The sequence below is a fragment of the Melanerpes formicivorus genome, unplaced genomic scaffold (assembly GCF_026170545.1).
Source record: "Melanerpes formicivorus ecotype bairdi unplaced genomic scaffold, bMelFor1.0.p_v2 SCAF_1944, whole genome shotgun sequence".
NCBI classification, from domain to species: domain Eukaryota; kingdom Metazoa; phylum Chordata; class Aves; order Piciformes; family Picidae; genus Melanerpes; species Melanerpes formicivorus.
The window spans coordinates 6,297-33,637 of NW_027144295.1; the positions used below are offsets into that span (position 1 = coordinate 6,297).

The following is a 27,341-nucleotide window of genomic DNA, read 5'->3' on the forward strand; positions in this document are numbered from 1 at the left end:
GGAGTGAAGGAGTTCGAGGAGGATTGGACTGAGGGAGTTAGAGAAGGATTGGACTGAAGGAGCTTGAAAGGCTTCTGCACCCCAACCCTTCCTGGGGGATGCTGTGAAGAGAAGCTGGAGCAGAGTTCCCTCTGCTGCTGCTCTGTGCCACAGCCCTCCCCGGCGGTCAGGCAGGGCGGTGGGGTGGGGGGGGAAGGGGCAGCTTGAGCTCCTTGCCCGGGGTGGGAGGTTTGCTGTCGGGGTGGAGGTGACCCCAAGCCACCTGTGCAGAGCCTCAGAAGATGGAGGACCCAAGGGGCTGCGTTTGGGAAGGAAACAGTTAAAATAGCATCAGAGGAAAGGAGCTCTCATGAATGAAGACAAAGTTTGGCGGGGGGCCAGGGGCTGCTGGCAAGAGCGGGGGGGGGGGTGGGGGGGTGGTGGTGAGGAGATGATGGTGGAGTTTTTTGGGGGGGGGGGGGGAGGAGTAGGGTGGGGATGGGAAGGGTTGATCCCCGGCGGCCCAACAGCCTCCTGCCCCACGACCCCCCCGGGGGGGGGGGGTGGGAAGGGGAGGGGAAAAAAAACCGAACAGCACCCGGGGGGGGGAGGGGAAAGGAGAGGAGAGGAGGGGAGAGGGGAGGGGGGGGGGGGGAAGGAAAAAAAAAAAGGAGAGAAACGAAGAGATAATTCCATGTCCTGAGGTTACAAACCGGCTGCAACTGGTTTGATTTTATTTTTTTATTATATTTTTTGGCGTGTGGCTTTTTTTTTCTCTCTCCTTTTTTTTCCCCCTTCCCTCCTCTCCCCTGCCCCGCGGAGCATGCTGGGTAAAAGTAAAGCATCCATCCCCCCCCCCCCTTTTTCTTTTGTTTAATATAAGAGCAACGGCGCATGATTGGCAGGGAAGTGCCCGCTCCAGACAGGGCTGCCGCAGGTCCCTGGAGGAGAGGGTGGTGGTGGTGGGGGGGGTGGGGATGGCACTCGGGGCCGCCCAGGCTCTTCCGAGAGGGCTCCTCAGCACGCCGCCGCCGCCCCCCACCCCCCTTTCCTTTCCCCCCCCCCCCCCCAATCCCTTCCTTTCCCTTCTTCTCCCCCCACCCCCCCCCCCACCCCCCAGCCCCTTGCCTCCTCTTCCTCTCCCAAACCTTCCTTCCCCCACCGCCGCGCCGTGCCCTGCTTCACCCCCACCCCCCCAACCCGGCTTGCCCCCCACCCCCCGCCCCGATCCTCTTGACAGCTGGAGGAGGCAGCAGCGGTGCTGTACCTGTAAGTAAACCCCCACCCCCTCCCCTCCAGCCCCGGCCAGGTCCTCTCCATCTCTCTAGCAGACAAAGGCTCTCCGGGGGGGGGGGGTGGGGTGGGGGGGTGTTGGCTTTTGGGGTTGTTGGTTTGTTTGGGGTTTCCCCCCTCCCTTTCTAAGCTGAGTTTGGCAGCTCCCTGGAATGTTTGACCAGAATGTGTGTGCGAGGGGGAGGATGAGCGCCGTGGCTTGTGGCCGCTGCCGGATTCTTCTCCCTTCCCCTCTCCCTTCCCCACCTCCACCTCTCTCTCCATCACTGTGGCGATGGAATTCCTAAATCTGCTGCGAGCGGAGCCTGAGCCTGAGCCTGGCCGCTGGAGCCTGGCACTGGCGGCGCCCCTGCCTCCCCCCCCCCCACGTCCCCGTCCCCTCCCCGTAGCGCCGCTGGGTGGGTTTGACACCCCCGCATCTGTCACTCGATCCTTTGCGTCTGTGTCCCCCCCCACCACCCTATCCCCCACCCCCCTTCGCCGCCTCTGGCCCTGCCACCCCTGGCCCTGCTGCTGGCTCCGGGTTCCAGGCTCTGGTGGCTGGCAGCCAGCGGCGGGCAGGAGCCGGCGCACAAAGGCAGGGCCGCAGTCGAGGAAATCGCCCCGCGGGTAGAGAAGGGAACCTGCGGCATGCCCGGCTCGGCCAGCCCCGGCGCGACCAGCCCCGGAGCGACCAGCCCCGGAGCGACCAGCCCCGGCTCGGCCAGCCCCGGCTCGGCCAGCCCCGGCTCGGCCAGCCCCGGCACGGCCAGCCCCGGAGCGAACCAGCCCCGGAGCGACCAGCCCGGAGCAGCCAGCCTGGATCTGCCAGCACAGCTCGGCCAGCCCCGGGTGCAGCCAGCACAGCTTGGCCAGCCCCGGCACAGCCAGTCTGGATCGGCCGGCCCCAGATCAGCCAGCCCCGGCTCATCCAGCCTGGATCGGCCAGCCCCGGCACAGCCAGCCTGGATCGACCAGCCCTGGCGCAGCCAGCCCAGCACGGCCAGCACAGCTCGGCCAGCCCCGGCACGGCCAGCCCCGGAGCGACCAGCCCCGGCATGGCCAGCCTGGATCAGCCAGCCCAGGCACAGCCAGCACGGCTCGGCCAGCCCAGAGCGGCCAGCCCGGGCGCAGCCAGCACAGCTCGGCCAGCCCGGGCACAGCCAGCACAGCTTGGCCAGCCCCGGCTCAGCCAGCCTGGATCGGCCGGCCCCAGATCGGCCAGCCCCGGCTCATCCAGCCTGGATCAGCCAGCTTGGATCGACCAGCCCCGGCTCGGCCAGCCCGGCACAGCCAGCACAGCTCGGCCAGCCTGGATCGGCCAGCCCCGGCTCGGCCAGCACAGTTTGGCCAGCCCCGGCATGGCCAGCCCCAGCACAGCCAGCCTGGAGCAGCCAGCACGGCTCGGCCAGCACGGCTCGGGCCAGTCCCGGCACAGCCAGCCTGGAGCGGCCAGCACAGCTCGGCCAGCACGGCTCGGGCCAGTCCCGGCACAGCCAGCCTGGAGCAGCCAGCACGGCTCGGCCAGCACGGCTCGGGCCAGTCCCGGCACAGCCAGCCTGGAGCAGCCAGCACGGCTCGGCCAGCACGGCTCGGGCCAGTCCCGGCACAGCCAGCCTGGAGCGGCCAGCACAGCTCGGCCAGCCCCGGCTTGGCCAGCCCCGGCATGGCCAGCCCCGGGTCTCCCATCCTGGATCAGCCAGCCCCGGCATGGCCAGCCCCGGGTCTCCCATCCTGGATCAGCCAGCCCCGGCATGGCCAGCCCCGGGTCTCCCATCCTGGCTCGGCCAGCCCCGGCACGGCCAGCCTGACTCGGTCACCCCTGGCTCTCCCAGCCTGGCTCGGCCAGCCCTGGCTCAGCCAGCCCCTGCTCACCTCGGATGGAGCCAGGGCTCCCCATTCCCCCCAGCTCCTTTTCCCACTCTGGTTTTCCTTTCACTCCTTCCCCAGCGATCCACTGAGGCTGGGGAGAGTCTTCCAGCTTGTCCAGGTGCTGCCCGGTCCCCCCGGTGAGGCGGGGGGGGTGGTTATGGTTTAATTGGTCTTCCTGGGGATTTCTATTGGTTTGACCTCACCCAGGGGCTAAAAGCAGATTTCTTCCTCCCCTGTCCTGCTCTCCATCTGTCAGTGGAGGTCTGGGGTGAGCTGACAGCTCCCTGGGACAGTGCCTGGACCCGGGGGGATGAACTTGGCTAGAAACGGGAACTTGGGAGGTGAGGAGAGGGGAGGCAGGGGAAGAGAGGAGAGGGGAAGGGAGGAGAGGGGAAGCAGGGGAAGAGAGGAGAGGGGAAGGGAGGAGAGGGGAGGCAGGGGAAGAGAGGAGAGGGGAAGGAAAGGGAGGAGAGGGAAAGCAAGGAAAGAGAGGAGAGGGGAAGCAAGGGGAGAGAGGAGAGGGGAAGCAGGGGAAGAGAGGAGAGGGGGAGAGAGGAGAGGGAAAGCAGGGGAAGAGAGGAAAGGGGAAACAAGGGGAGAGAGGAGAGGGGAAGAGAGGAGAGGGAAAGCAGGGGAAGAGAGGAGAGGGGAAGCAAGGGGAGAGAGGAGAGGGAAAGAGAGGAGAGGGGAAGCAGAGGAAGAGAGGAGAGGGAAAGTGGCACTTCCCCAGCCCCCGTCCTGCTCCCTCCCCTTGCCTTGCTACAGCACAAAACTCACCGCAGGGCTGCGGAGCCTGGGGGCTGGCCCAAGGCAGCCAGCAGCGGTCTGGGGCGGGGGGAGGCCGAGGTGCTCGGGGGGGGCTTCCCCAGCCCCGCAGCCCCTGGGCTGCAGCCACCGCTGGGTCCTCATCTGCCAGGGTCCAGCTGCAGGCTCCGAGGCGTCCACGGCGCCTGCGGGAGCCCAGCCAGGAGTACCAGGGGCGGTTGGGTGATGTTTGGGTGGGGGTTAAGGTGCGTGGTTGGGGCTGGAGCAGCTGGGGGGGGGGGGAGGGGGTCTGGGCCCTGGCGGGGTCCCCGCGGCCGCGCTGGGGAGGGGGAGCCGCGGGGCCGCCGGAGGAGTTTGCGCCGGAGCCACGCTGAGGATTTACAGCCTGCTGCGGGCAGAGGCAGCTCCCGAGCCCGGCAGAGCTCTCTCTGCCTTCCCAAACCTTCCCTTTGTCTCCTCCAGTTCGTGATTCCCACCCCTCTGCCCCCTCCCCGAGCAGGGGAATCCTCCCCTCGCCCCTCGCTCCTCCAGTGCCGCCGCTCCGAGCTCGCCGCCTCCCTCCCTCCCTCCCCAGCCTCCCTTTGTTGAGGCTGGGACTGGACCCCAGCTGCTCCCCGGGGCCTCCCCTCCCTCACCTGCAGCCCGGTCCCTGCGCAGGGCTCCCCGGGAGGCTCAGTCCCAGCCTGGCTCAGGGTTTCCTGCCCACCTCCTGCTGCCAGGATCCAGCCCGCAGCTGTGCCTCGGCTCGGCGCTGCCGGGGGCCTCTCTGCCTTTGCCTCTCTGCTCTGCAGCCCTCGGAGCTCTGTGCTGAGCTGCTGGGTCAGGACCCCCTCGTTTTGGGGCTGTTTCCCCCCCTTCTGTACCCTGTGTGGAGCGCTGCCTTGGGAGCCATTTTGTGTGTGCCAGGCTGGCAGCGTTGGGTTGAGCTCAGCCTCCATGGGAGAAGGCATCGGAGCCATGGAGTGTGCCAGGCTCTGGGCAGCCCCTGGGCACAGCCACCTCAGCCCCCAGGCTCTGCATGAGCAGCCAAACCTGGTGGCTGCAGGCTCGCTGTGTGCTGTGCCCAGCTCTGGGGCCACCAACACGAGAGGGACCTGGAGCAGGGCCAGAGGAGGCCACCAGGATGGTCAGAGGCTGCCTTGGGCAGCTGGGGCTGTTCAGCCTGGAGAAGAGAGAGCTCCAGGGAGACCTTAGGGCAGCCTGGCAGTGCCTGAAGGGGCTCCAGGAGAGAGAGAGCTGGGGAGGGACTGTTCAGAAGGGTCTGGAGTGCCAGGATGAGGGCTGGAGCAGGGCACCAGGAGAAGTTGTGCAGGGAGGGTGGGGAGAGCCTGGGGGAGAGGGAATGAAAGTGCAGCTGTGGCCATGGAGCACATCAGCAGGGCCTGGAGCTGCCTGGCCTGGGGCAGGCTCCAGGGCTGGCCTCTGTCCTGCCCTTTCCTTGTCCTCCCCTGCTCCCAGGAGGCAGGAATCCAGGGAAGGCCCTGGGCTCTCCTGCCTCTGAGCAGCAGCTCCTAGCAGGGACTCCTTGTGCTGCTGGAGCAGAGAGCAGGAGGGACCTGGGTGGGACTGGGGAGCCCTGGTGTCACTGGAACCCTGTGGCTGGGGAGAGATTTTCCTTCCCAGGAGTGTCAGAGTGGATCTGCTGGAGGTCTCGGCAGGAAGGCAGCCAGGAGGGGCTGGGGGCCACTGCAGAAGGCTTCAGCCAGGACTGGCTGGGAGAGGAGCTGCATCCAGAGATCCCTTGTGGCAGCTCAGGGATCCCTTGGGGTGATCAGAGGTCACTCAGAGCAGCTCAGGGATCACTTGTGCTGAGTGGATTCCTTGTGCTGAGTCCAGAGCAGGGGCAGAGAGGAGACTCTGCTCTCACCTGGCTGATCCAGAGTGTCCCAGGGAGTGTCCCAGAGGGTCCCATCCTGCTGGTCCATGCAGCTGGTGCTGCCAGCAGGGTGGCTGTCTGGGAAGCTCCAGCCAGGAGCTGGGGGAGGCCTGCAGGGGCAGTGGGGGACCCCTGGCTGCGGTGGCCTTGACCTCTAGTCACGAATGGCTGAGGAGGAGGAGATGCTCCCAGCCAGGCCTCCCCCCCAGGGCAGACCACAGAAGTCCTTCCCTGCTCCTGCTGTGAGTTCCTGTGGCTCTGCCTGGCTGACCTGCAGGCTGCCCAGGGAGGCCCTCACTGGCCACCTCCTCCTCCTCCTCCTCCTCTCTTCAGTGCTCTCTGGCCCAAGCCCAGCAGCCTCCCCCCCCCTGGCTTGGCCCAGTGCTGCAGTCGAGGTGCTCTGGAAATTCCCAGAGCTCCCAGTAAGGCTGCAGCTCCTCCCCTCCCCCTCCTGGCAGCTGAGTCTGGAGGCTGAAGGGCCTCATTCAATAAAGAATCCAAAGCCTGATTGGATTTTTATTGGATCTGCTCCTTCCCCAGCCTGGAAAACCTCTGGAAGGGATCCAAGTGGTTTGTGGGACCTGCTGCTGAGAGCAGCACCTTGGGTTTGCTTCCCCAAAGTGGTCCTGCTCCAGCTCTGTGCTGGGAGGTGATGTGGTGGCCCCCACGGGTGGGTGCCACTCTGGGGGGGTTCTCCTGCTGTGTCCTGCAGCCTCAGGTGACAGGAGCAGGGGAGATGGCCTCAGGCTGCCCCAGGGGAGGAGCAGGTTGGCCAGGAGGAGCAATTTGTGTCCTGATGGAGTGCTCAGGGCCTGGCCCAGGCTGCCCAGGGCAGGGTTGGCGGAGTCCCCATCCCTGGAGGTGCTCCAGAACCCTGTGGCCATGGCGCTGGGGGCCAGGGTGGTGCTGGGTGGGTGCTGGGCTGGAGGATCCTGGAGGCCTTCTCCAACCTCACTGACTCTGGGGGTTTGTGAGACACTGCAGCTGCTCAGGAAGTGCCTCTGCTCCCCCCCTGGGCATCAGCCTTTGGCTGACAGGTGTCTGGACTTTCCTTCCTCCTCCTCCTCCTCTTCCTCCTCTCCTCCTTCTCATCCTCCTCTCCTCCTCCTCATCCTCCTCTCCTCCTCCTCCTCCTCCTCTCCTCCTCCTCTTCCTCCTCTCCTCCTCCTCTTCCTCCTCTCCTCCTCCTCATCCTCCTCTCCTCCTCCTCATCCTCCTCTCCTCCTCCTCATCCTCCTCTCCTCCTCCTCATCCTCCTCTCCTCCTCCTCATCCTCCTCTCCTCCTCCTCATCCTCCTCTCCTCCTCCTCCTCCTTCTCTCCTCCTCCTCTTCCTTCTCTCCTCCTCCTCTTCCTTCTCTCCTCCTTCTCTTCCTTCTCTCCTCCTCCTCTTCCTTCTCTCCTCCTCCTCTTCCTTCTCTCCCCCTCCTCTTCCTCCTCTCCTCCTCCTCATCCTCCTCTCCTCCTCCTCTTCCTCCTCTCCTCCTCCTCTTCCTCCTCTCCTCCTCCTCTTCCTCCTCTCCTCCTCCTCTTCCTCCTCTCCTCCTCCTCTTCCTCCTCTCCTCCTCCTCTTCCTCCTCTCCTCCTCCTCTTCCTCCTCTCCTCCTCCTCTTCCTCCTCTCCTCCTCCTCTTCCTCCTCTCCTCCTCCTCTTCCTTCTCTCCTCCTCCTCTTCCTTCTCTCCCCCTCCTCTTCCTCCTCTCCTCCTCCTCATCCTCCTCTCCTCCTCCTCTTCCTCCTCTCCTCCTCCTCTTCCTCCTCTCCTCCTCCTCTTCCTTCTCTCCTCCTCCTCTTCCTTCTCTCCTCCTTCTCTTCCTTCTCTCCTCCTCCTCTTCCTTCTCTCCTCCTCCTCTTCCTTCTCTCCCCCTCCTCTTCCTCCTCTCCTCCTCCTCATCCTCCTCTCCTCCTCCTCTTCCTCCTCTCCTCCTCCTCTTCCTCCTCTCCTCCTCCTCTTCCTCCTCTCCTCCTCCTCTTCCTCCTCTCCTCCTCCTCTTCCTCCTCTCCTCCTCCTCTTCCTCCTCTCCTCCTCCTCTTCCTCCTCTCCTCCTCCTCTTCCTCCTCTCCTCCTCCTCTTCCTCCTCTCCTCCTCCTCTTCCTCCTCTCCTCCTCCTCTCCTCCTCCTCTTCCTCCTCCTCTTCCTCCTCTCCTCCTCCTCTTCCTCCTCTCCTCCTCCTCTTCCTCCTCTCCTCCTCCTCTTCCTCCTCTCCTCCTCCTCTTCCTCTGCTTTCACCTCCCACAAGCCCCAGGTGGAAGCAGCCATGGAGACCCTCTCCTGGCGCCGGCTGTGAGGAGGTTTCTCTCTTGTCCCAGACACCCCCCCCAGCCACTCCCAGCTTCAGCCTGACCTGGGTCACCTCTGTGGGGTGGAGGTGGAGGCTGGCTGCAGGTGGAGGCTGGGCTGGGAGTCTCCCTCAGCCTGCCCCTGCTTGCCTCTCGCTGTGCTGGGAGCCCTCAGCCGTGGCCTTGGCGAGCGGAGCGCTGCTGAAGGCGGCAGCCTGGGGCTGGGCTGGCAGCCTGCTGGGGCTTCTCCTGGTGCCATTTCACTGCAGATTTGGGGTTGTTGCCTTGCTGCCCTCCCCCCTTAGCGCTGCCTCTGGAGGACCAAGGTTCTTCCTGCGCCCTTGGTGCCCTGGGGCCGTGTGGGAGCTCCGCTGGCAGATGTGGTGAGAGAGGACCGAGGATGCAGCCAGGACAGCTTTGGCCTGGCAGAGCTTTGGCTCAGCAAACCCTTTGCCTCCTGACTGACTTGGAGCCAAGCTTTGGAAGCTCCACCTGAGGCAGAGGTGGCCAAGGGTTGGCTGCTTTGGCTCCATCTTTCAGCTCAGATCTCATTGCCCAGCCCCTGTGAGCTGCTGCTGTGTGGAGGAGCTGGGGGGGAGGAGGGGAAGAGAGATCAGCATTTTGGAGCTGACCACATCTGAACCCTGACTTCTTCCCCAGTTGTTTGGCATCAGCCCCAGCCTGCAGAGAGCTCACCAGGCTGGTCCTGCCTTTCCTGGTGGAGCTCTCGTGGTTGGGGCTTTTGTGTGTGCTGCTGGAGCTGGTTTCTTATCAGCCTGGGAGCAAAGAGATGGAGCTGGGATGGGCTCTGGGCTCCTTCCTCTTTTGACTGCATCTGTTCCCCCTGGGGCATTTCTGCACCTGGAGGAGAGGCAGAGGGGGATGGAGAGGTGGGTGGGGACGGTCCTGCGGGTGGGGATGGTCCCCAGGGGGCAACCATCCCTTGCTGCCTCCTTTCCTCACCCTCCCCAGCTGCCTCCATCCCTTGCTGCCTCCTTTCCTCACCCTCCCCAGCTGCCTCCATCCCTTGCTGCCTCCTTTCCTCACCCTCCCCAGCTGCCTTCATCCCTTGCTGCCTCCTTTCCTCACCCTCCCCAGCTGCCTCCATCCCTTGCTGCCTCCTTTCCTCACCCTCCCCAGCTGCCTCCAGCCCTGCTGCCTCCTTTCCTCACCCTCCCCAGCTGCCTCCATCCCTTGCTGCCTCCTTTCCTCACCCTCCCCAGCTGCCTCCATCCCTTGCTGCTTCCTTTCCTCACCCTCCCCAGCTGCCTCCATCCCTTGCTGCCTCCTTTCCTCTCCCTCCCCAGCTGCCTCCATCCCTTGCTGCCTCCTTTCCTCACCCTCCCCAGCTGCCTCCATCCCTTGCTGCCTCCTTTCCTCACCCTCCCCAGCTGCCTCCATCCCTTGCTGCCTCCCTGACTCCTGGGGCAGCTTCCCCCAGGAGTGATGGAGGAGCAGGGAGACCTCATGGAGGGGGTTGGAAGCTCTGGGGCACGAAGCTGCAGGTGGAGGAGGAGCTGAGCTGCCCTCCTGTCCCTGGGTGACCTGGGGGCTGCCATCTCCCCTTCCCAGTGAATCTTCTCAAGTCACAGCCGAGTTCCAACGTGGACCCAGGGCTCCTGCCCTGCTTCTCCAGGGCCCTGGGGTGCTCTCCCCCATCGTGTTCATGTGGTTCCTCCTGCTTGGGAAACTCCAGCCTGGCTGGTTTGGGATCAGGCCTGGCAGCAGGTCCCTGCACGCCCCACGCGTGGGTGCTGGGCGCCGTGCTCCCCCGGGGGGGAGGCTGGGCCCAGAGGTCCCAGCCAGCCCCCAGGGAGGGGTGGGGGTGAGCTGGGGCTACCACAAGTATTTTCTGCTCGCTGTGGTCCTGACTGGTGTCCCCCCCTGCCCCCCCTGTGCCACAGGATGGACAGAATGACAGAGGATGCCCTGCGCCTGAACCTGCTGAAGCGCAGCCTGGACCAGGCGGAGGAGCGAGAGGATGTCCTGGCCAAGAGACTGAAAATGGAGGGGCACGAGGCCATGGAGCGCCTCAAGATGCTGGCACTGCTGAAGAGGAAGGACCTCTCTGGCATTGAGGTGCCCCATGAGCTGCCAGGGAAGCAGGATGGGGTGAAGGGCTACGAGGAGAAGCTGAACGGCAGCCTGCGGCCCCACGGCGAGGGCAGGACCGCAGGGAGGCCTGGCAAGGAGAACATCAACGATGAGCCTGTGGACATGAGTGCCAGGAGGAGGTGGGTGCCAGGCAGCCCCGGGCTGCTGGGGACCCTGGCCTCTGCCAGGTGCAGGAGCCCAAGCCAGGAATGCAGGAGGGCCTGGGGGAGCCTTCCCAGGGCGAGAGAGTCACAGAGTGCATTGGGTTGGGAGGGACCCTCCCAGGGTCACCTTGTGCAGGCCCCTGCAGCGAACAGCTCCAGCTCCAGCAGGCTGCCCAGGGGCTGGGGTCTGCCTTTGGCCCAGTGCTGAAGCAGCAGAGCCTCAGTGAGCTTGGAGGTCTCCAACCCATAGATCTGTGGTTCTCAGCCACCTGGGCTGAGGCTCCCAAGGTGTGAGATGAGCCTGGCTGGGGGGTCAGTGACTGCAGGCACCCTGGAGGGCTTTGAGCTCTCCGAGTTGGGCGAGGTGTGGGGGGGAGTCGAGCAGGGCAGCAGGATGTGGACACTTGGAACAGTGACTGAAGAGGAATCAGCCCTGAAAAGAGGCAGAAAAAGCCCAAATCAGCTCCAGGTTTTCCCTGCAGCAGCAGGAGCAGGGCTGAGGAGGTTGGGTTTTGGAAGGGGTCCCTGAGCTGCAGTTTGTCTGGGACCAAGCTCCACATCTTCTCACCTCTGCCTGCCTCCCAGGGCTCCTTCCAGTAGTTTTGTTGTAACTCTGCTTCCTCCTCGTGACAAAAGTAAACAAAACAGCCCTGAGGGCTCCAGGGGCTCTGCAGATGTCCCTGGTTTGCCCTGGCTGTTTGGACTCTGGCTTGGCTTCCCCCCACCCTCCCTCCATGGAATGTAAATAAAAGAGGCTCTGGATGCTCCTGGAAGATGAGCAGCAGCAGCAGCCTGCCGCGGAGGGCCTGGCCCCAGAGCTGATGTTTTATCACCCTGGCTGTGCTGTAGGCTCCCCACAAGCAGCCCTGCTGCTGCTGGGGGTGGGAGTGAGGGAGGGACCCTCTGCCCAAACCCTGCCTGGTTTCCCAGGTGCTCCCAGGGAGGTGGTGGTGGAGTCCCCATCCCTGGAGGCGTTCAGGGAAGCTGCGGCCCTGGCTCCCGGGGCCAGGGGTTCGCCGCCGCCGCTGCGCTGGGTTTGGGGCTTTTCCCTCCCTGGGGGTGGAGGTTCCTAGAGCTGGGGGAGGCTCTCCAGGCTGGGAGAGCAGGGCCCAGCTGCTGCTCACATCCATGGTGGGGCAGGGGGAGTTGTGCTGAGTTGTGCTTTGTGCCCGCAGCGAGCAGGACAGAGGCCGCCTGACGCCGTCCCCGGACGTCATCGTCCTGTCCGACAACGAAGCCTCCAGCCCCCGCGCCGGCTCCCGCATGGAGGAGAGGCTGAAGGCAGCCAACCTGGAGATGTTCAAGGTGAGGGACTCCTGCTGGCCCTGGGTGGCTGCTCTGGTGAGCTCTGCTGAGGGGGGAGGCCTCTGAGGGTGCTGCCTTCTGGCCGGTTCCCCTCAGCACAAGGTTTGGTTTGTCTTAAACCTTCCTGGCGCCCTCCTGCCGCTGTCGTGGGGCTGGCAGCCCAGGGCAGCCTCACCAGCTGCTGGGCAGCCCAGGGCAGCCTGGCCACCTGCCTGGCAGCCCAGGGCAAAGCAGGGCTCAGGGTTTGGGGGTTTCTGAGTGGTTTGTGGCCTGTGTGCAGGGGAAGAGCATCGAGGAGAGGCAGCAGCTGATCAAGCAGCTCCGGGATGAGCTGCGGCTGGAGGAGGCCAGGCTTGTGCTGCTGAAGAAACTGAGGCAGAGTCAGCTGCAGAAGGAGAACGTGGTGCAGAAGGTGAAGCTCTGAGCAGCATCCCTTGGGCTGGCGGGGGGAGGATGAGGGGAAGGGGCTGGTGGGCAAACACAAAGGCTCTGCTCTGGGATCTTCCTGGGCTCCACATCCCTGCTCCTGTGGGAAGTTTCCTACCAAAGAGTGCCTGCAGCAAATCCACAGCCACAGCTGCCCTGGCAGGCTGCCCCTGGGCCAGCTGAGAAGGTGAAGCCAGAGGCAGCTCTGAAGTAGCTGTGCTGGGGCTTGGTCCTCACCAGGGCTGTGGATGGGGCCCTGCTGATGCCACTTCTCATCTCCTCTCAGGCTCCAGTTGTCCCAAATGCAGCATCGATTGTCCAGCCATCTCCTGCTCATGTGGGACAGCAGGGACTGTCCAAGCTTCCCTCCAGGCCTGGAGCTCAGGGGGTTGAGCCTCAGAACTTAAGGACATTACAGGTGAGCCCTCCCAGCAGCCCCCTGCTGCCCCAGAAGGTGCCCATGCTGCACCCTGCCAGTGCTGAGTTCAGATGTGTGATGGCCCCAAGGGGAGACCTTCTCACTCTGCAACTCCCTGAAAGGCAGCTGGAGCCAGGTGGGGTTGGGCTCTTCTCCCAAGGAAGAAGGGACAGGACAAGAGGAAATGGCCTCACATTGCACCAGGGAGGTTCAGGGTGGCCATGAGGAGCAATTTCTGCCCTGCAAGAGTGGTCAGGGCCTTGCCCAGGCTGCCCAGGGAGGTGGTGGAGTCCCCAGCTCTGGAGGTGATCAAGAGCCCTGTGGCCATGGCACTTGGGGCCAGGGTTTGGTGCCCATGGTGGGGTTGATTTGATGCTGGACTGGATGATCTCAGAGGTCCTTTCCAACCCTGATGCCTCTCTTGATGCTCCATCCCCTCTGCCTGTGCCTTTCCCTCCTGCTTTTGCCAAGACTTCCACTGCAGCCTTGCTGTTCCTTCCCTCCCTCCATGGAGCATCCTCTTTGTTTGTGGCATTTGTTTGCTTTGCCATGGCAACGACTCAGGTCAGGCCCATTGTGGCTTCTCAGTGGGATGGGGCTGGTGAAGGAAATGGGCTGGAGGAGAGGAGGAAGCTCATTGTTTGGGCAGCCTTTGTCAGGCTTCCTTACTGGGACAGCGAGGAACCTCCTCTGGACAAGGGGAAAGGAGGAGAAAAAGGTGGGGCAGGAGGTGTGGGGTGGTGTGAGCTGGATGTGAGGGGCAAGTGCTGCACCATGAGGGTGCTGGCACAGCTGGCACAGGCTGCCCAGGGAGGTGGCTGAATCCCCATCCCTGGAGGGGTTCAAATCCACAGGGCTGTGGTGCTGAGGGCCATGGTTTAGCCTCAGCCTCGCTGGAGTTAGGGCAGGGTTTGATTCCCTGATCTCCAAGGCCTTTGCCAGCCAAACCAGGTCTGTGCTCCTCTGAGCAGTGGAGTCCCTGGAGCAGACTCCTGCTGGAGTTAGGGCAGGGTTGGATTCCCTGAGCTCCAAGGCCTTTACCAGCCAAACCAGGTCTGTGCTCCTCTGAGCAGTGGAGTCCCTGGAGCAGACTCCTGCTGGAGTTAGGGCAGGGTTGGATTCCCTGATCTCCAAGGCCTTTGCCAGCCAAACCAGGTCTGTGCTCCTCTGAGCAGTGGAGTCCCTGGAGCAGACTCCTGCTGGAGTTAGGGCAGGGTTGGATTCCCTGATCTGCAGGGCCTTTGCCAGCCAAACCAGGTCTGTGCTCCTCTGAGCAGTGGAGTCCCTGGAGCAGACTCCTGCTGGAAGCTGCCTGGGATCAGAGCAGCTCTGCCCCAGCAGCCCCTGCTGAGGAAGCTCAGTTCCACTCCTTCCCTCACCCTGCTTTGCTCTCTCCACAGGGGCACAGCGTCATCAGGTCTGCCACCAACACGACCCTGCCCCACATGCTGATGTCCCAGCGAGTGATTGCCCCCAACCCTGCCCAGCTGCAGGGCCAGAGGGTCCCCCCCAAGCCTGGCCTCATCCGCACCACCACTCCCAGCATGAATCCAGCCATCAGCTACCAGCCGGTACGGGGCCTGGGGGGGTCTGGGGGGTGCCAGGAGCAAGGCATGCAGGGGAGATGCCTGCCAGTCCCACCCCTGCACAGCCATCAGAACCCCCCCCACTTACACCCTGGGTTACCAATCCCCTCCCAGCTCCTGCCCCAGAAGAGCTCCCAGCTCCTTCCTCTTCATTCAGCACCTGCCCAGGCTCCAGATGTCCTCCCCCCAGCTCTGCCCCTGGATCCTCACTGGGCTGGCTGGTGTGGGCTGACTGGTGTGGGCTGGCTGGTGTGGGCTCCCTGGTGTGGGCTGGCTGATGTGTGCTCCCTGGTGTGGGCTGGCTGGTGTGTGCTCCCTGGTGTGGGCTGACCTGGTGTGGGCTGACTGGTGTGGGCTGGCTGGTGTGGGCTGACTGGTGTGGGCTCCCTGGTGTGGGCTGGCTGATGTGTGCTCCCTGGTGTGGGCTGGCTGGTGTGTGCTCCCTGGTGTGGGCTGGCTGGTGTGGGCTGACCTGGTGTGGGCTGACCTGGTGTGGGCTGGCTGGTGTGGGCTGGCTGGTGTGGGCTGACTGGTGTGTGCTGACCTGGTGTGGGCTCCCTGGTGTGGGCTGGCTGGTGTGGGCTGGCTGGTGTGGGCTGGCTGGTGTGTGCTCCCTGGTGTGGGCTGACTGGTGTGGGCTCCCTGGTGTGGGCTCCCTGGTGTGTGCTCCCTGGTGTGGGCTGGCTGGTGTGTGCTCCCTGGTGTGGGCTGGCTGGTGTGGGCTGACCTGGTGTGGGCTGACCTGGTGTGGGCTGGCTGGTGTGGGCTGGCTGGTGTGGGCTGACTGGTGTGTGCTGACCTGGTGTGGGCTCCCTGGTGTGGGCTGGCTGGTGTGGGCTGGCTGGTGTGGGCTGGCTGGTGTGTGCTCCCTGGTGTGGGCTGACTGGTGTGGGCTCCCTGGTGTGGGCTCCCTGGTGTGTGCTCCCTGGTGTGGGCTGGCTGGTGTGTGCTCCCTGGTATGGGCTGACTGGTGTGGGCTGACCTGGTGTGTGCTCCCTGGTGTGGGCTGGCTGGTGTGGGCTGACCTGGTGTGTGCTCCCTGGTGTGAGCTGACTGATGTGTGCTCCCTGGTGTGGGCTGGCTGGTGTGGGCTCCCTGGTGTGTGCTCCCTGGTGTGGGCTGGCTGGTGTGTGCTCCCTGGTGTGGGCTGGCTGGTGTGTGCTCCCTGGTGTGGGCTGGCTGGTGTGTGCTGGCTGGTGTGTGCTGGCTGGTGTGGGCTGGCTGGTGTGGGTTCCCTGGTGTGGGCTGGCTGATGTGTGCTCCCTGGTGTGGGCTGGCTGGTGTGGGCTGGCTGGTGTGTGCTCCCTGGTGTGGGCTGGCTGGTGTGGGCTGACTGGTGTGTGCTGCCTGGTGTGGGCTGGCTGGTGTGTGCTGGCTGGTGTGTGCTGGCTGGTGTGGGCTGGCTGGTGTGTGCTGGCTGGTGTGGGCTCCCTGGTGTGGGCTGACTGGTGTGGGCTGGCTGGTGTGGGCTCCCTGGTGTGGGCTCCCTGGTGTGTGCTCCCTGGTGTGGGCTGGCTGGTGTGGGCTGACCTGGTGTGGGCTGACCTGGTGTGGGCTCCCTGGTGTGTGCTCCCTGGTGTGTGCTGGCTGGTGTGGGCTCCCTGGTGTGGGCTGACTGGTGTGGGCTGGCTGGTGTGGGCTCCCTGGTGTGGGCTCCCTGGTGTGTGCTCCCTGGTGTGGGCTGGCTGGTGTGGGCTGACCTGGTGTGGGCTCCCTGGTGTGGGCTCCCTGGTGTGTGCTGGCTGGTGTGTGCTCCCTGGTGTGTGCTGGCTGGTGTGGGCTCCCTGGTGTGGGCTGGCTGGTGTGGGCTCCCTGGTGTGGGCTCCCTGGTGTGGGCTCCCTGGTGTGGGCTGGCTGGTGTGTGCTCCCTGGTGTGTGCTGGCTGGTGTGGGCTGACCTGGTGTGTGCTCCCTGGTGTGTGCTCCCTGGTGTGGGCTGACTGGTGTGTGCTCCCTGGTGTGTGCTCCCTGGTGTGGGCTGACTGGTGTGTGCTCCCTGGTGTGGGCTCCCTGGTGTGGGCTGGCTGGTGTGTGCTCCCTGGTGTGTGCTCCCTGGTGTGGGCTGACTGGTGTGTGCTCCCTAGTGTGGGTTCCCTGGTGTGTGCTCCCTGGTGTGGGCTGGCTGGTGTGGGCTCCCTGGTGTGGGCTGACCTGGGCTCTCTCCACTGTTCCCTGTGAGCAAAGCTCTGCACAGAGGTTGCTCTGCTCTGTGCTACCCTCCATGGGCAGAGTGCTGTGCCCCAGCCCCAGCTGAGCCCCACAGGGGGCTGAGCACCGTTTGGGATTTGGGGGTTTTCCTGTCTGGATGCACAGAAGCCTTAAGGGTGGTGGCAGCTGGGTGGCTTCCAGTGGCCAAAGCCACACCTCTGGGTCAGCAGAAAGCTGTGTGAGCATCCCAGGGAAGGGAGGATGCAGAGGGAAGCTGCTGGGAATGGAAGGGGAGGAGCTGGCACACCTGGCTGGGAGGGGATGGGCACCAGCTGGCCAAGGCGGGGGTTGGATATCCCCAGAGGTCTCTTCCCACCCCAGGGATTCGATGAGGCCCAGCACAGCTCAGGATCACTTGGGGCAGGCTTTGGGGCTTGTGAGGAGCTGAGCTGCGCTGAGCTGAGCTGCGCTGAGCTGCGCTGAGCTGAGCTGCGCTGAGCTGCGCTGAACTGAGTTGTGCTGAGCTGAGCTGAGCTGCACTGCGCTGAGCTGAGCTGCGCTGAGCTGAGCTGAGCTGTGCTGAGCTGAGCTGCGCTGAGCTGAGCTGAGCTGCGCTGAGCTGCGCTGAGCTGAGCTGTGCTGCGCTGAGCTGAGCTGCGCTGAGCTGAGCTGCGCTGAGCTGAGCTGTGCTGAGCTGAGCTGAGCTGAGCTGAGCTGCGCTGAGCTGAGCTGCGCTGAGCTGAGCTGTGCTGAGCTGAGCTGAGCTGCGCTGAGCTGAGCTGAGCTGCGCTGAGTTGAGTTGTGCTGAGCTGAGCTGTGCTGAGCTGAGCTGCGCTGAGCTGAGCTGCGCTGAGCTGAGCTGAGCTGTGCTGAGTTGAGTTGTGCTGAGCTGAGCTGAGCTGCGCTGAGCTGAGCTGAGCTGAGCTGCGCTGAGTTGAGTTGTGCTGAGCTGAGCTGCGCTGAGCTGAGCTGCGCTGAGCTGAGCTGAGCTGCGCTGAGCTGAGCTGCGCTGAGCTGAGCTGAGCTGTGCTGAGTTGAGTTGTGCTGAGCTGAGCTGAGCTGCGCTGAGCTGAGCTGAGCTGCGCTGAGTTGTGCTGAGCTGAGCTGTGCTGAGCTGCGCTGCGCTGAGCTGAGCTGCGCTGAGCTGAGCTGAGCTGCGCTGAGCTGAGCTGCGCTGAGCTGAGCTGAGCTGCGCTGAGCTGAGTTGAGCTGAGCTGAGCTGAGTTGAGCTGAGCTGAGCTGCGCTGAGCTGAGTTGAGCTGAGCTGAGCTGCGCTGAGCTGCGCTGCGCTGAGCTGAGCTGGGCTGAGCTGAGCTGAGCTGCGCTGAGCTGAGCTGCGCTGAGGTGAGCTGAGCTGCGCTGAGCTGCGCTGAGCTGAGCTGTGCTGCGCTGAGCTGAGCTGCGCTGAGCTGAGCTGCGCTGAGCTGAGCTGAGCTGCGCTGAGCTGAGCTGTGCTGAGCTGAGCTGAGCTGCGCTGAGCTGCGCTGAGCTGCGCTGAGCTGAGCTGCGCTGAGCTGAGCTGAGCTGCGCTGAGCTGCGCTGAGCTGCGCTGAGCTGAGCTGCGCTGAGCTGAGCTGAGCTGCGCTGAGCTGCGCTGAGCTGAGCTGTGCTGCGCTGAGCTGAGCTGCGCTGAGCTGAGCTGCGCTGAGCTGAGCTGTGCTGAGCTGAGCTGAGCTGAGCTGAGCTGCGCTGAGCTGAGCTGCGCTGAGCTGAGCTGTGCTGAGCTGAGCTGAGCTGCGCTGAGCTGAGTTGAGTTGTGCTGAGCTGAGCTGCGCTGAGCTGAGCTGAGCTGAGCTGCGCTGAGTTGAGTTGTGCTGAGCTGAGCTGTGCTGAGCTGAGCTGCGCTGAGCTGAGCTGCGCTGAGCTGAGCTGAGCTGTGCTGAGTTGAGTTGTGCTGAGCTGAGCTGAGCTGCGCTGAGCTGAGCTGAGCTGAGCTGCGCTGAGTTGAGTTGTGCTGAGCTGAGCTGCGCTGAGCTGAGCTGCGCTGAGCTGAGCTGAGCTGCGCTGAGCTGAGCTGCGCTGAGCTGAGCTGAGCTGTGCTGAGTTGAGTTGTGCTGAGCTGAGCTGAGCTGCGCTGAGCTGAGCTGAGCTGCGCTGAGTTGTGCTGAGCTGAGCTGTGCTGAGCTGCGCTGCGCTGAGCTGAGCTGCGCTGAGCTGAGCTGAGCTGCGCTGAGCTGAGCTGCGCTGAGCTGAGCTGAGCTGCGCTGAGCTGAGCTGCGCTGAGCTGAGCTGAGCTGTGCTGAGCTGAGTTGAGCTGAGCTGCGCTGAGCTGAGCTGCGCTGAGCTGAGCTGAGCTGTGCTGAGCTGAGTTGAGCTGAGCTGTGCTGAGCTGAGTTGAGCTGAGCTGAGCTGCGCTGAGCTGCGCTGCGCTGAGCTGAGCTGGGCTGAGCTGAGCTGAGCTGCGCTGAGCTGAGCTGCGCTGAGGTGAGCTGAGCTGCGCTGAGCTGAGCTGCGCTGAGCTGAGCTGCGCTGCGCTGAGTTGAGCTGAGCTGAGCTGCGCTGAGCTGAGCTGAGCTGCGCTGAGGTGAGCTGAGCTGAGCTGCGCTGAGTTGAGTTGTGCTGAGCTGAGCTGCGCTGCACTGAGCTGAGCTGAGCTGCGCTGAGTTGAGCTGAGCTGCGCTGCGCTGAGCTGAGCTGCGCTGAGCTGAGCTGAGCTGAGCTGCGCTGAGCTGAGCTGCGCTGCGCTGAGCTGAGCTGCGCTGAGCTGAGCTGAGCTGAGCTGCGCTGAGCTGAGCTGCGCTGCGCTGAGCTGAGCTGCGCTGAGCTGAGCTGAGCTGAGCTGCGCTGAGTTGAGCTGAGCTGAGCTGAGCTGCGCTGCGCTGAGCTGAGCTGCGCTGAGCTGAGCTGAGCTGAGCTGAGCTGAGCTGAGCTGCGCTGAGTTGAGTTGTGCTGAGCTGAGCTGCGCTGCACTGAGCTGAGCTGAGCTGCGCTGAGTTGAGCTGAGCTGCGCTGCGCTGAGCTGAGCTGCGCTGAGCTGAGCTGAGCTGAGCTGAGCTGCGCTGAGCTGAGCTGCGCTGCGCTGAGCTGAGCTGCGCTGAGCTGAGCTGAGCTGAGCTGAGCTGAGCTGCGCTGAGCTGAGCTGCGCTGCGCTGAGCTGAGCTGCGCTGAGCTGAGCTGAGCTGCGCTGAGTTGAGCTGAGCTGCGCTGCGCTGAGCTGAGCTGCGCTGAGCTGAGCTGAGCTGAGCTGAGCTGAGCTGAGCTGCGCTGAGCTGCGCTGCGCTGAGCTGCGCTGCGCTGAGCTGAGCTGTGCTGAGCTGAGCTGAGCTGAGCTGCGCTGCACTGAGTTGAGCTGCGCTGAGCTGAGCTGAGCTGCGCTGCGCTGAGTTGAGCTGCGCTGAGCTGAGCTGAGCTGCGCTGAGCTGCGCTGCGCTGAGCTGCGCTGCGCTGAGTTGAGCTGTGCTGAGCTGAGCTGAGCTGAGCTGCGCTGCACTGAGTTGAGCTGCGCTGAGCTGAGCTGAGCTGAGCTGCGCTGAGCTGCGCTGCGCTGAGCTGCGCTGCGCTGAGTTGAGCTGTGCTGAGCTGAGCTGAGCTGAGCTGCGCTGCACTGAGTTGAGCTGCGCTGAGCTGAGCTGAGCTGCGCTGCGCTGAGTTGAGCTGAGCTGAGCTGCGCTGAGCTGCGCTGCGCTGAGTTGAGCTGAGCTGAGCTGTGCTGAGCTGCGCTGCACTGAGCTGAGCTGAGCTGCGCTGCGCTGAGTTGAGCTGCGCTGAGCTGAGCTGAGCTGCGCTGAGCTGAGCTGAGCTGAGCTGAGCTGAGTTGAGCTGCGCTGCACTGAGCTGAGCTGAGCTGCGCTGCACTGAGTTGAGCTGCGCTGAGCTGAGCTGAGCTGCGCTGCGCTGAGCTGAGCTGCACTGAGTTGAGCTGCGCTGAGCTGAGCTGAGCTGAGCTGAGTTGAGCTGAGCTGCACTGAGTTGAGCTGCGCTGAGCTGAGCTGAGCTGCGCTGAGCTGAGCTGAGCTGAGCTGCACTGAGTTGAGCTGCGCTGAGCTGAGCTGAGCTGCGCTGCGCTGAGTTGAGCTGCGCTGCACTGAGCTGAGCTGAGCTGCGCTGCACTGAGTTGAGCTGCGCTGAGCTGAGCTGCACTGCGCTGAGCTGAGCTGCGCTGAGCTGAGCTGAGCTGAGCTGAGCTGCGCTGAGCTGAGCTGAGCTGCGCTGAGCTGAGCTGAGCTGCACTGTGCTGAGGTGCGCTGAGCTGCGCTGAGCTGAGCTGAGCTGTGCTGAGCTGAGCTGAGCTGCGCTGAGCTGCGCTGAGCTGAGCTGCGCTGCGCTGAGCTGAGCTGAGCTGCGCTGAGCTGAGCTGAGCTGAGCTGAGCTGCGCTGCGCTGAGCTGCGCTGAGCTGAGCTGAGCTGAGCTGAGCTGCGCTGAGCTGAGCTGAGCTGAGCTGAGCTGAGCTGCGCTGAGCTGAGCTGAGTTGAGCTGAGCTGCGCTGAGCTGAGCGCTGAGCTGCAATGAGCTGAGCTGCGCTGAGCTGAGCTGCGCTGAGCTGAGCTGAGCTGAGCTGAGCTGAGCTGAGCTGCGCTGTGCTGAGGTGCGCTGATCTGGACTGAGCTGCGCTGAGCTGCGCTGAGCTGAGCTGAGCTGAGCTGAGCTGAGCTGCGCTGAGCTGAGCTGAGCTGAGCTGCGCTGTGCTGAGGTGCGCTGATCTGGACTGAGCTGCGCTGAGCTGCGCTGAGCTGAGCTGAGCTGAGCTGAGCTGTGCTGAGGTGCGCTGAGCTGAGCTGAGCTGAGCTGAGCTGAGCTGAGCTGTGCTGAGGTGCGCTGAGCTGCGCTGAGCTGAGCTGAGCTGCGCTGAGCTGCTCTGAGTTGTGCTGAGCTGAGATGCTCTGAGCTGAGCTGAGGCTGCGCTGAGCTGAGCTGTGCTGAGCACTGAGCTGAGCTGAGCTGCGCTGAGCTGAGCTGAGCACTGAGCTGCGCTGAGCTGAGCTGAGCTGAGCTGAGCTGAGGTGCTCTGAGCTGAGCTGAGCACTGAGCTGAGCTGAGCTGAGCTGCCCAGTTGGGGCTGGGGCTGGCTCTGTCTCGGTGCCCCACCTGACCCCTGCCCTCTCCTCCCCCCAGCAATCCAGCTCCTCTGTGCCGTGCCAGCGGACGTCCTCCTCAGCCATCTACATGAACCTTGCCTCCCACATCCAGCCTGGCACCGTCAACAGGGTCTCCTCCCCCCTGCCCAGCCCCAGCGCCCTCACCGACGCTGCCAACTCGCAGGCGGCTGCCAAGCTGGGCGCTGCGCAAGCAGCTGGAGAAGACCCTGCTGGAGATCCCCCCCCCCAAGCCTCCTGCCCCCCCTGCTGCACTTCCTGCCCAGCGCAGCCAACAGCGAATTCATCTACATGGTGGGGCTGGAGGAGGTGGTGCAGAGCGTCATCGACAGCCAGGGTGAGCCCAGCTGCAGCTCTGCTGCCCCCCTCCCTGGCACCGCTGCCTGCCCCTGCCCTACTCTGCTCTGCTCTGCTCTCCTCTCCTCTCCTCTGCCCTGCTCTGCTCTGGTCTGCTCTCCTCTACCCTTCTCTGTCCTGCTCTGCTCTCCTCTCCTCTCCCCTGCTCTCCTCTCCTCTGCCCTGTCCTTCTCTGCTCTGCTCTGCTCTCCTCTGCACTGCTCTCCTCTGCTCCCCTCATCCTCTCCTCTGCTCTCCTCTCCTCTCCTCTGCTCTCCTCTCCTCTGCTCTGCTCCTGCTCTCCTCTGCTCTGCCCTGCCCTGCCCTGCTCTGCTCTCCTCTCCTCTGCTCTGCTCTCCTCTCCTCTGCTCTGCTCTCCTCTCCTCTCCTCTGCTCTCCTCTCCTCTCCTCTGCTCTGCTCCTGCTCTCCTCTGCCCTGCCCTGCTCTGCTCTGCTCCCCTCTCCTCTGCTCTCCTCTCCTCTCCTCTGCTCTGCTCCTGCTCTCCTCTGCCCTGCCCTGCTCTGCTCTCCTCTCCTCTGCTCTCCTCTCCTCTGCTCTGCTCTCCTCTCCTCTGCTCTGCTCCTGCTCTCCTCTCCTCTGCTCTGCTCCTGCTCTCCTCTCCTCTGCTCTGCTCCTGCTCTCCTCTCCTCTGCTCTGCTCCTGCTCTCCTCTCCTCTGCTCTGCACTGCTCTCCTCTGCTCTCCTCTCCTCTGTTCTGCTCCTGCTCTCCTCTGCTCTGCCCTGCTCTGCTCCTGCTCTCCCCTGCTCCTGCTCTCCTGTGCTCTGCTCTGCTCTGCCCCACTCTCCTCTACTCTGCTTTGCTTTGCTCTGCTCTGCCCTGCTCTGCTCTCCTCTCTTCTGCCCTCCTCTGCCCTGCCCTGCTCTCCCTCTGCCCTGCTTTGCTCTCCTCTGCCCTGCCCTGCTCTCCTCTGCCCTGCTTTGCTCTCCTCTGCCCTGCTCTGCTCTCCTCTGCTCTGCTTTGCTCTTCCCTGCTCTCCTCTCCTCTGCTCTGCTGAGACCCCACCTGCAGCTCTGCCATGCCCACACCTTCCTGGAACACCTCCAAGGCTGCAGCAGCTCTGCTGAGGGAGCTGGGGGGGGGTTGCTCAGTGCTTCAGTACCAGGGTGGGGAAGAGCCTGGCACAGGCTGCCCGGGGAGGCTGCGGCTGCCTCCTCCCTGGGGGTGTTCAAGGCCAGGCTGGATGAGGCCTTGAGCAGCTGAGTCTGGCTGAGAGGTATCCCTGGGCATGGCAGGGAGGTGGAGCAGATGAGCTCTGAGCTCCCTTCCCTCCTGAGCCATGCCAGGATTCTCAGGGGACTCTGCCACCCCCCCCCGGGCAGCCTGGGCTGGTCCCTGTCCGCTCTGGCCGGGCACAGATTGTTCCCCAAGTCCAACCTGAGCTCCCTCTGGTGCAGCCTGAGGCTGTTTGCTCTCCCTCCTGTCACTTGTGTGGATGCTTGTGGGCTGGAGGAGGGGGTCTCAGAGGTGGGGGGTGGGAGGTGGGGGGAGCTGCCCTGCTCCCCACCCTGATGCTGTTGGTGGTGGCCCCCAGGGAAGAGCTGCTCGTCCTTGCTGCGCGTGGAGCCCTTCGTCTGCGCCCAGTGCCGCACCGACTTCACCCCCACTGGAAGCAGGAGAAGAGTGGCAAGATCCTGTGTGAGCAGTGCATGACCTCCAACCAGAAGAAGGCTCTGAAGGCAGAGCACACCAACAGGCTGAAGAATGCCTTCGTGAAGGCCCTGCAGCAGGAGCAGGCAAGTGCTGGGAGCAGAGCCCCGCAGCCCCCCCCAGCCTGGCTGCGGCACCCCCTGCCCCCCCTTCCCTTGGCACAGCTCTGCTTGAGGTTCCCCAGGCCTGAGCTGAAGGGTTGGGAGCTTGCTCAGGAGGTGCTCAAGGCTGCTGCTGAGCGGCCACAGCCCCTGCAGCCTGGCTGCTGCTCTGCCTTTGGGCCTGGCTTTGCCTCTGGGCTTGCAGCTGCCTGGGGGCAGCTCTGCTGCAGGTCTCCCTGCGGCGCTCTGGGGGTGGCTGAGCTGCTCCCTGCTGCTCCTTGGCTCGTGGAAGGGATCTGGCTCCTAGAACCATTGAGAGCCTTGAGCTGGAAGGGACCTCTAAAGCTCACACAGTCCTGCAGCCAGCAGGGACATCCCCAGCCCCAGCCCCAACCAACCTGACCTGGGATGGTGCCAGCCGTGGGGCATCTCCCACCTTCCCTCAGCAGCCTGGGCCAGGCTCTCCCCACCCTCACAAGGATTTCTTCCTCATCTCAGTCTCCCTCTCCCAGCTCAAAGCCATTGTCCTTCATCCTGCCACTCCCAGCCCTTGCCAGAAGTCCCTCCCCAGCTCTCCTGGAGCCCCTTCAGGCCCTGGGAGGCTGCTCTGAGGTCTCCCTGGAGCCCCTTCAGGCCCTGGGAGGCTGCTCTGAGGTCTCCCTGGAGCCCCTTCAGGCCCTGGGAGGCTGCTCTGAGGTCTCCCTGGAGCCCGGCTCAGCCCCGGGGGTCATCCTGGGGCACTGAGCTCTACCTGGGTGGGTTAGAGGAAGCCTCTGAAGGTGCTTCTGGTTCTCAGGAGATCGAGCAGAGGCTACAGCAGCAGGCAGCCCTGTCCCCCACCGCCGCTCCGGCCGTGTCCAGCGTCAGCAAGCAGGAGAACATCATGAGGCACCACAGCCTGCGGCAGGTCAGCAGCCTGGGCCTGCCCTCAGCTCCCTGCCCTGCCCTCAGCCCTGCCCTCAGCCCCTGCCCTCAGCCCTGCCCACAGCCCTGCCCTCAAGCCCTGCCCTCAGCCCCTGCCCTGCCCTCAGCCCTGCCCTCAGCCCTGTCCTGCCCACAGCCCCTGCCCACAGCCCCTGCCCTGCCCTCAGCCCTGCCCACAGCCCCTGCCCCACAGCCCCTGCCCTGCCCACAGCCCCTGCCCTGCCCTCAGCCCCTGCCCACAGCCCTGCCCTGCCCACAGCCCTGCCTCAGCCCTGCCCTCAGCCCTGCCCTGCCCTCAGCCCTGCCCACAGCCCCTGCCCTGCCCTCAACCCCTGCCTGCCCACAGCCCCTGCCCTGCCCTCAGCCCCTGCCCACAGCCCCTGCCCCTGCCCACAGCCCTGCCCTCAGCCCTGCCCTCAGCCCTGCCCTGCCCTCAGCCCTGCCCTCAGCCCCTGCCCTCAGCCCCTGCCCACAGCCCTGCCCTCAGCCCTGCCCTCAGCCCCTGCCCTGCCCTCAGCCCTGCCCTCAGCCCTGTCTGCCCACAGCCCCTGCCCACAGCCCCTGCCCTGCCCTCAGCCCTGCCCCACAGCCCCTGCCCACAGCCCCTGCCCTGCCCACAGCCCCTGCCCTGCCCTCAGCCCCTGCCCACAGCCCTGCCCTGCCCACAGCCCTGCCCTCAGCCCTGCCCTCAGCCCTGCCCTGCCCTCAGCCCTGCCCACAGCCCCTGCCCTGCCCTCAACCCCTGCCCTGCCCACAGCCCCTGCCCTGCTTCCTGCCCTGCTCCCTGCTCTGCCCAGCTCCCTGCCCTGCCCACAGCCCCTGCCCTGCCCACAGCCCCCTGCCCTGCCCACAGCCCTGCCCTCAGCCCCTGCCCTGCCCTCAGCCCTGCCCTCAGCCCCTGCCCACAGCCCCTGCCCTCAGCCCCTGCCCTCAGCCCCTGCCCTGCCCACAGCCCTGCCCTCAGCCCTGCCCTCAGCCCCCTGCCCTCAGCCCCTGCCCTGCCCTCAGCCCCTGCCCTGCCCTCAGCCCCTGCCCTGCCCTCAGCCCTGCCCACAGCCCCTGCCCAGCTTCCAGCCCTGCCCACAGCCCTGTCCTGCCCTCAGCCTTGCCCACAGCCCTGCCCATAGCCCCTGCCCACAGCTCCTGCCCTGCTTCCTGCCCTGCTCCCTGCTCTGCCCAGCTCCCTGCCCTGCCCTCAGCCCTGCCCTCAGCCCTGCCCTGCCCACAGCCCTGCCCACAGCCCTGCCCACAACCCCTGCCCTCAGCCTTGCCCACAGCCCCTGCCCAGCTCCCAGCCCTGCCCTCAGCCCTGCCCTGCCCTCAGCCCTGCCCTCAGCCCTGCCCTCAGCCCTGCCCTCAGCCTTGCCCTGCCCACAGCCTCTGCCCAGCTCCCAGCCCTGCCCACAGCCCCAGCTGGGCTCCTGGCCCAGTGACCCTCTCAGGTAGCCCAGCTGGGTGCTCCCAGTCTGGGGTGGGCCCAGTGGGTGCTCCCTGAGCAGGAGGGAGGTGTGGGCATCCTGCTGCCATCCCCCCTTCCAGCAGCTTTGGCCTCTGGCTGCCCCTTTCTCCCCTGGGGGGGGGCTTTTCACCCCAAGTGCCCTGCACCCCCATTTCCTCCTGCTGGGAGCTGCTGGTGGGCTCCAGCTCCCCCACACCCCTTCCCCTCTGGGTCTCTCCCATGCCCCTGCTGCAAGCTTGCCCCTGGCCTCTGCTGCCCCATGGCCTCAAGCTCCCATTTGCCACGTCCCAGCCAAACCCACCGCTGGCTCCGTGCCCTCTGGCTGCTGCCAGCTGCTGCCAGAGGGCTGGGTGAGCCCAGTGCCCTCCCCAGCAGCTGTGGGCCTCCTGTCCCCCAGGCTCCCCAGCCTCAGAGCAGCCTGCAGCGTGGCATCCCCACCTCTGCCCGCTCCATGCTCTCCAACTTCGCACAGGCACCGCAGCTCTCGGTGGCAGGAGGGCTCCTGGGCATGCCAGGTAATGGCACAGGGCTGGGCACATGGGAGGGGGCTGGGCAGGGGGCTGGGGCTGCCCAGGGCTGCCTTGGGTCCTTCTGTCCTGCTGGGCCCTGGGGGGAAGCGTTGCCCAGGCTGGTGGTGACTGTCAGCACCCTGCTGGCACGAGTGGCTGGGCAGGGGAGGGGGCAGCCAGGGTGGGTGGTGGCTGCCTCAGCTGCAGGCAGGCTCTGGGCACTGCCTCCCAGGACATCTCCCCTGGAGGTGTGGGATGGATGAGAGGGAAGTGGGGAACAGCCTGGAGGTGCCTGTGGAAGGCAAGAGGCTGGGGCCAGGCTCTGCTCAGCGGGGCACAAAGCAGAGCCCAGGGGGACAAAGTGGTTTGGTGTGAGGCTGCTGCAGGCCTCTGGCCCAGGCTGCCCCAGAGAGCTCCCAGCCCCCCTCTGGGGCACTGTGCTGCTGTGGGAGCCCTGCTGGAGCAGGGGGCTTGGGGGAGAGGATCTCCAGAGCTCACTTCCCACCTAAACCGTTCCAGGGAATCTATGGAATGGCCTCAGGTTGCCCCAGGGGGAGGTTCAGGTTGGCCTCTGGGAAGGGCTCCAGGTGGTTGTGGGATCTCAGCACCTTGGGTTCGCTTCCCCAGCTCCCAGCTCTGTGCTGGGAGGTGATGTGGTGGCCCCACGGGTGGGCACCACTCTGGTGGGGGGCTCTTGCTGTGTCCCCCAGCCACAGGAGCAGAGGGGATGGCCTCAGGCTGCCCCAGGGTGGGGTGCAGGTTGGCCAGGAGGAACAATTTGTGTCCCCGATTTGAGTGCTCAGGGCAGGGTTGGCGGAGTCCCCAGCAGCCCTGGAGGTGCCCAGGAAAGGTGTGGCCATGACCCTGGGGGGGAAGGGGGTAGGGGGTGGGGGGGGGCCCAGGGCGTGGTGGCCACGGTGGTGCTGGGCTGCAGGTCGGCCTCGGTGGCTCTCTCTGACCCCCAGCTGCTCTCCTGCCCAGGTGTGAACATTGCCTACCTGAACGCGGGCATGGGGGGGCACAAGGCGTCGAGCCTGGCGGACCGGCAGCGAGAGTACCTGCTGGATATGATCCCCCCCCGCTCCATATCCCAGTCCATCAGTGGCCAGAAATAGCCCTGACCCCC

At 65.1% G+C, this 27,341-nt stretch overlaps 1 protein-coding gene across 1 annotated transcript; it reads left to right on the forward strand.

The window, feature by feature from the left end:
* The first annotated feature begins 895 nt into the window (after positions 1-895).
* GATAD2B (GATA zinc finger domain containing 2B) lies at positions 896-27,341 on the forward strand. The gene is given in 14 exon segments (XM_068171134.1): positions 896-916; positions 9,947-10,276; positions 11,476-11,605; positions 11,886-12,017; positions 12,318-12,449; positions 13,850-14,020; positions 21,236-21,397; positions 21,399-21,458; positions 21,460-21,553; positions 23,107-23,169; positions 23,172-23,308; positions 24,120-24,230; positions 26,104-26,221; positions 27,197-27,341. Coding segments are annotated over 13 exon segments (1,773 nt in total). The 5' UTR covers positions 896-916; position 9,947; the 3' UTR covers positions 27,331-27,341.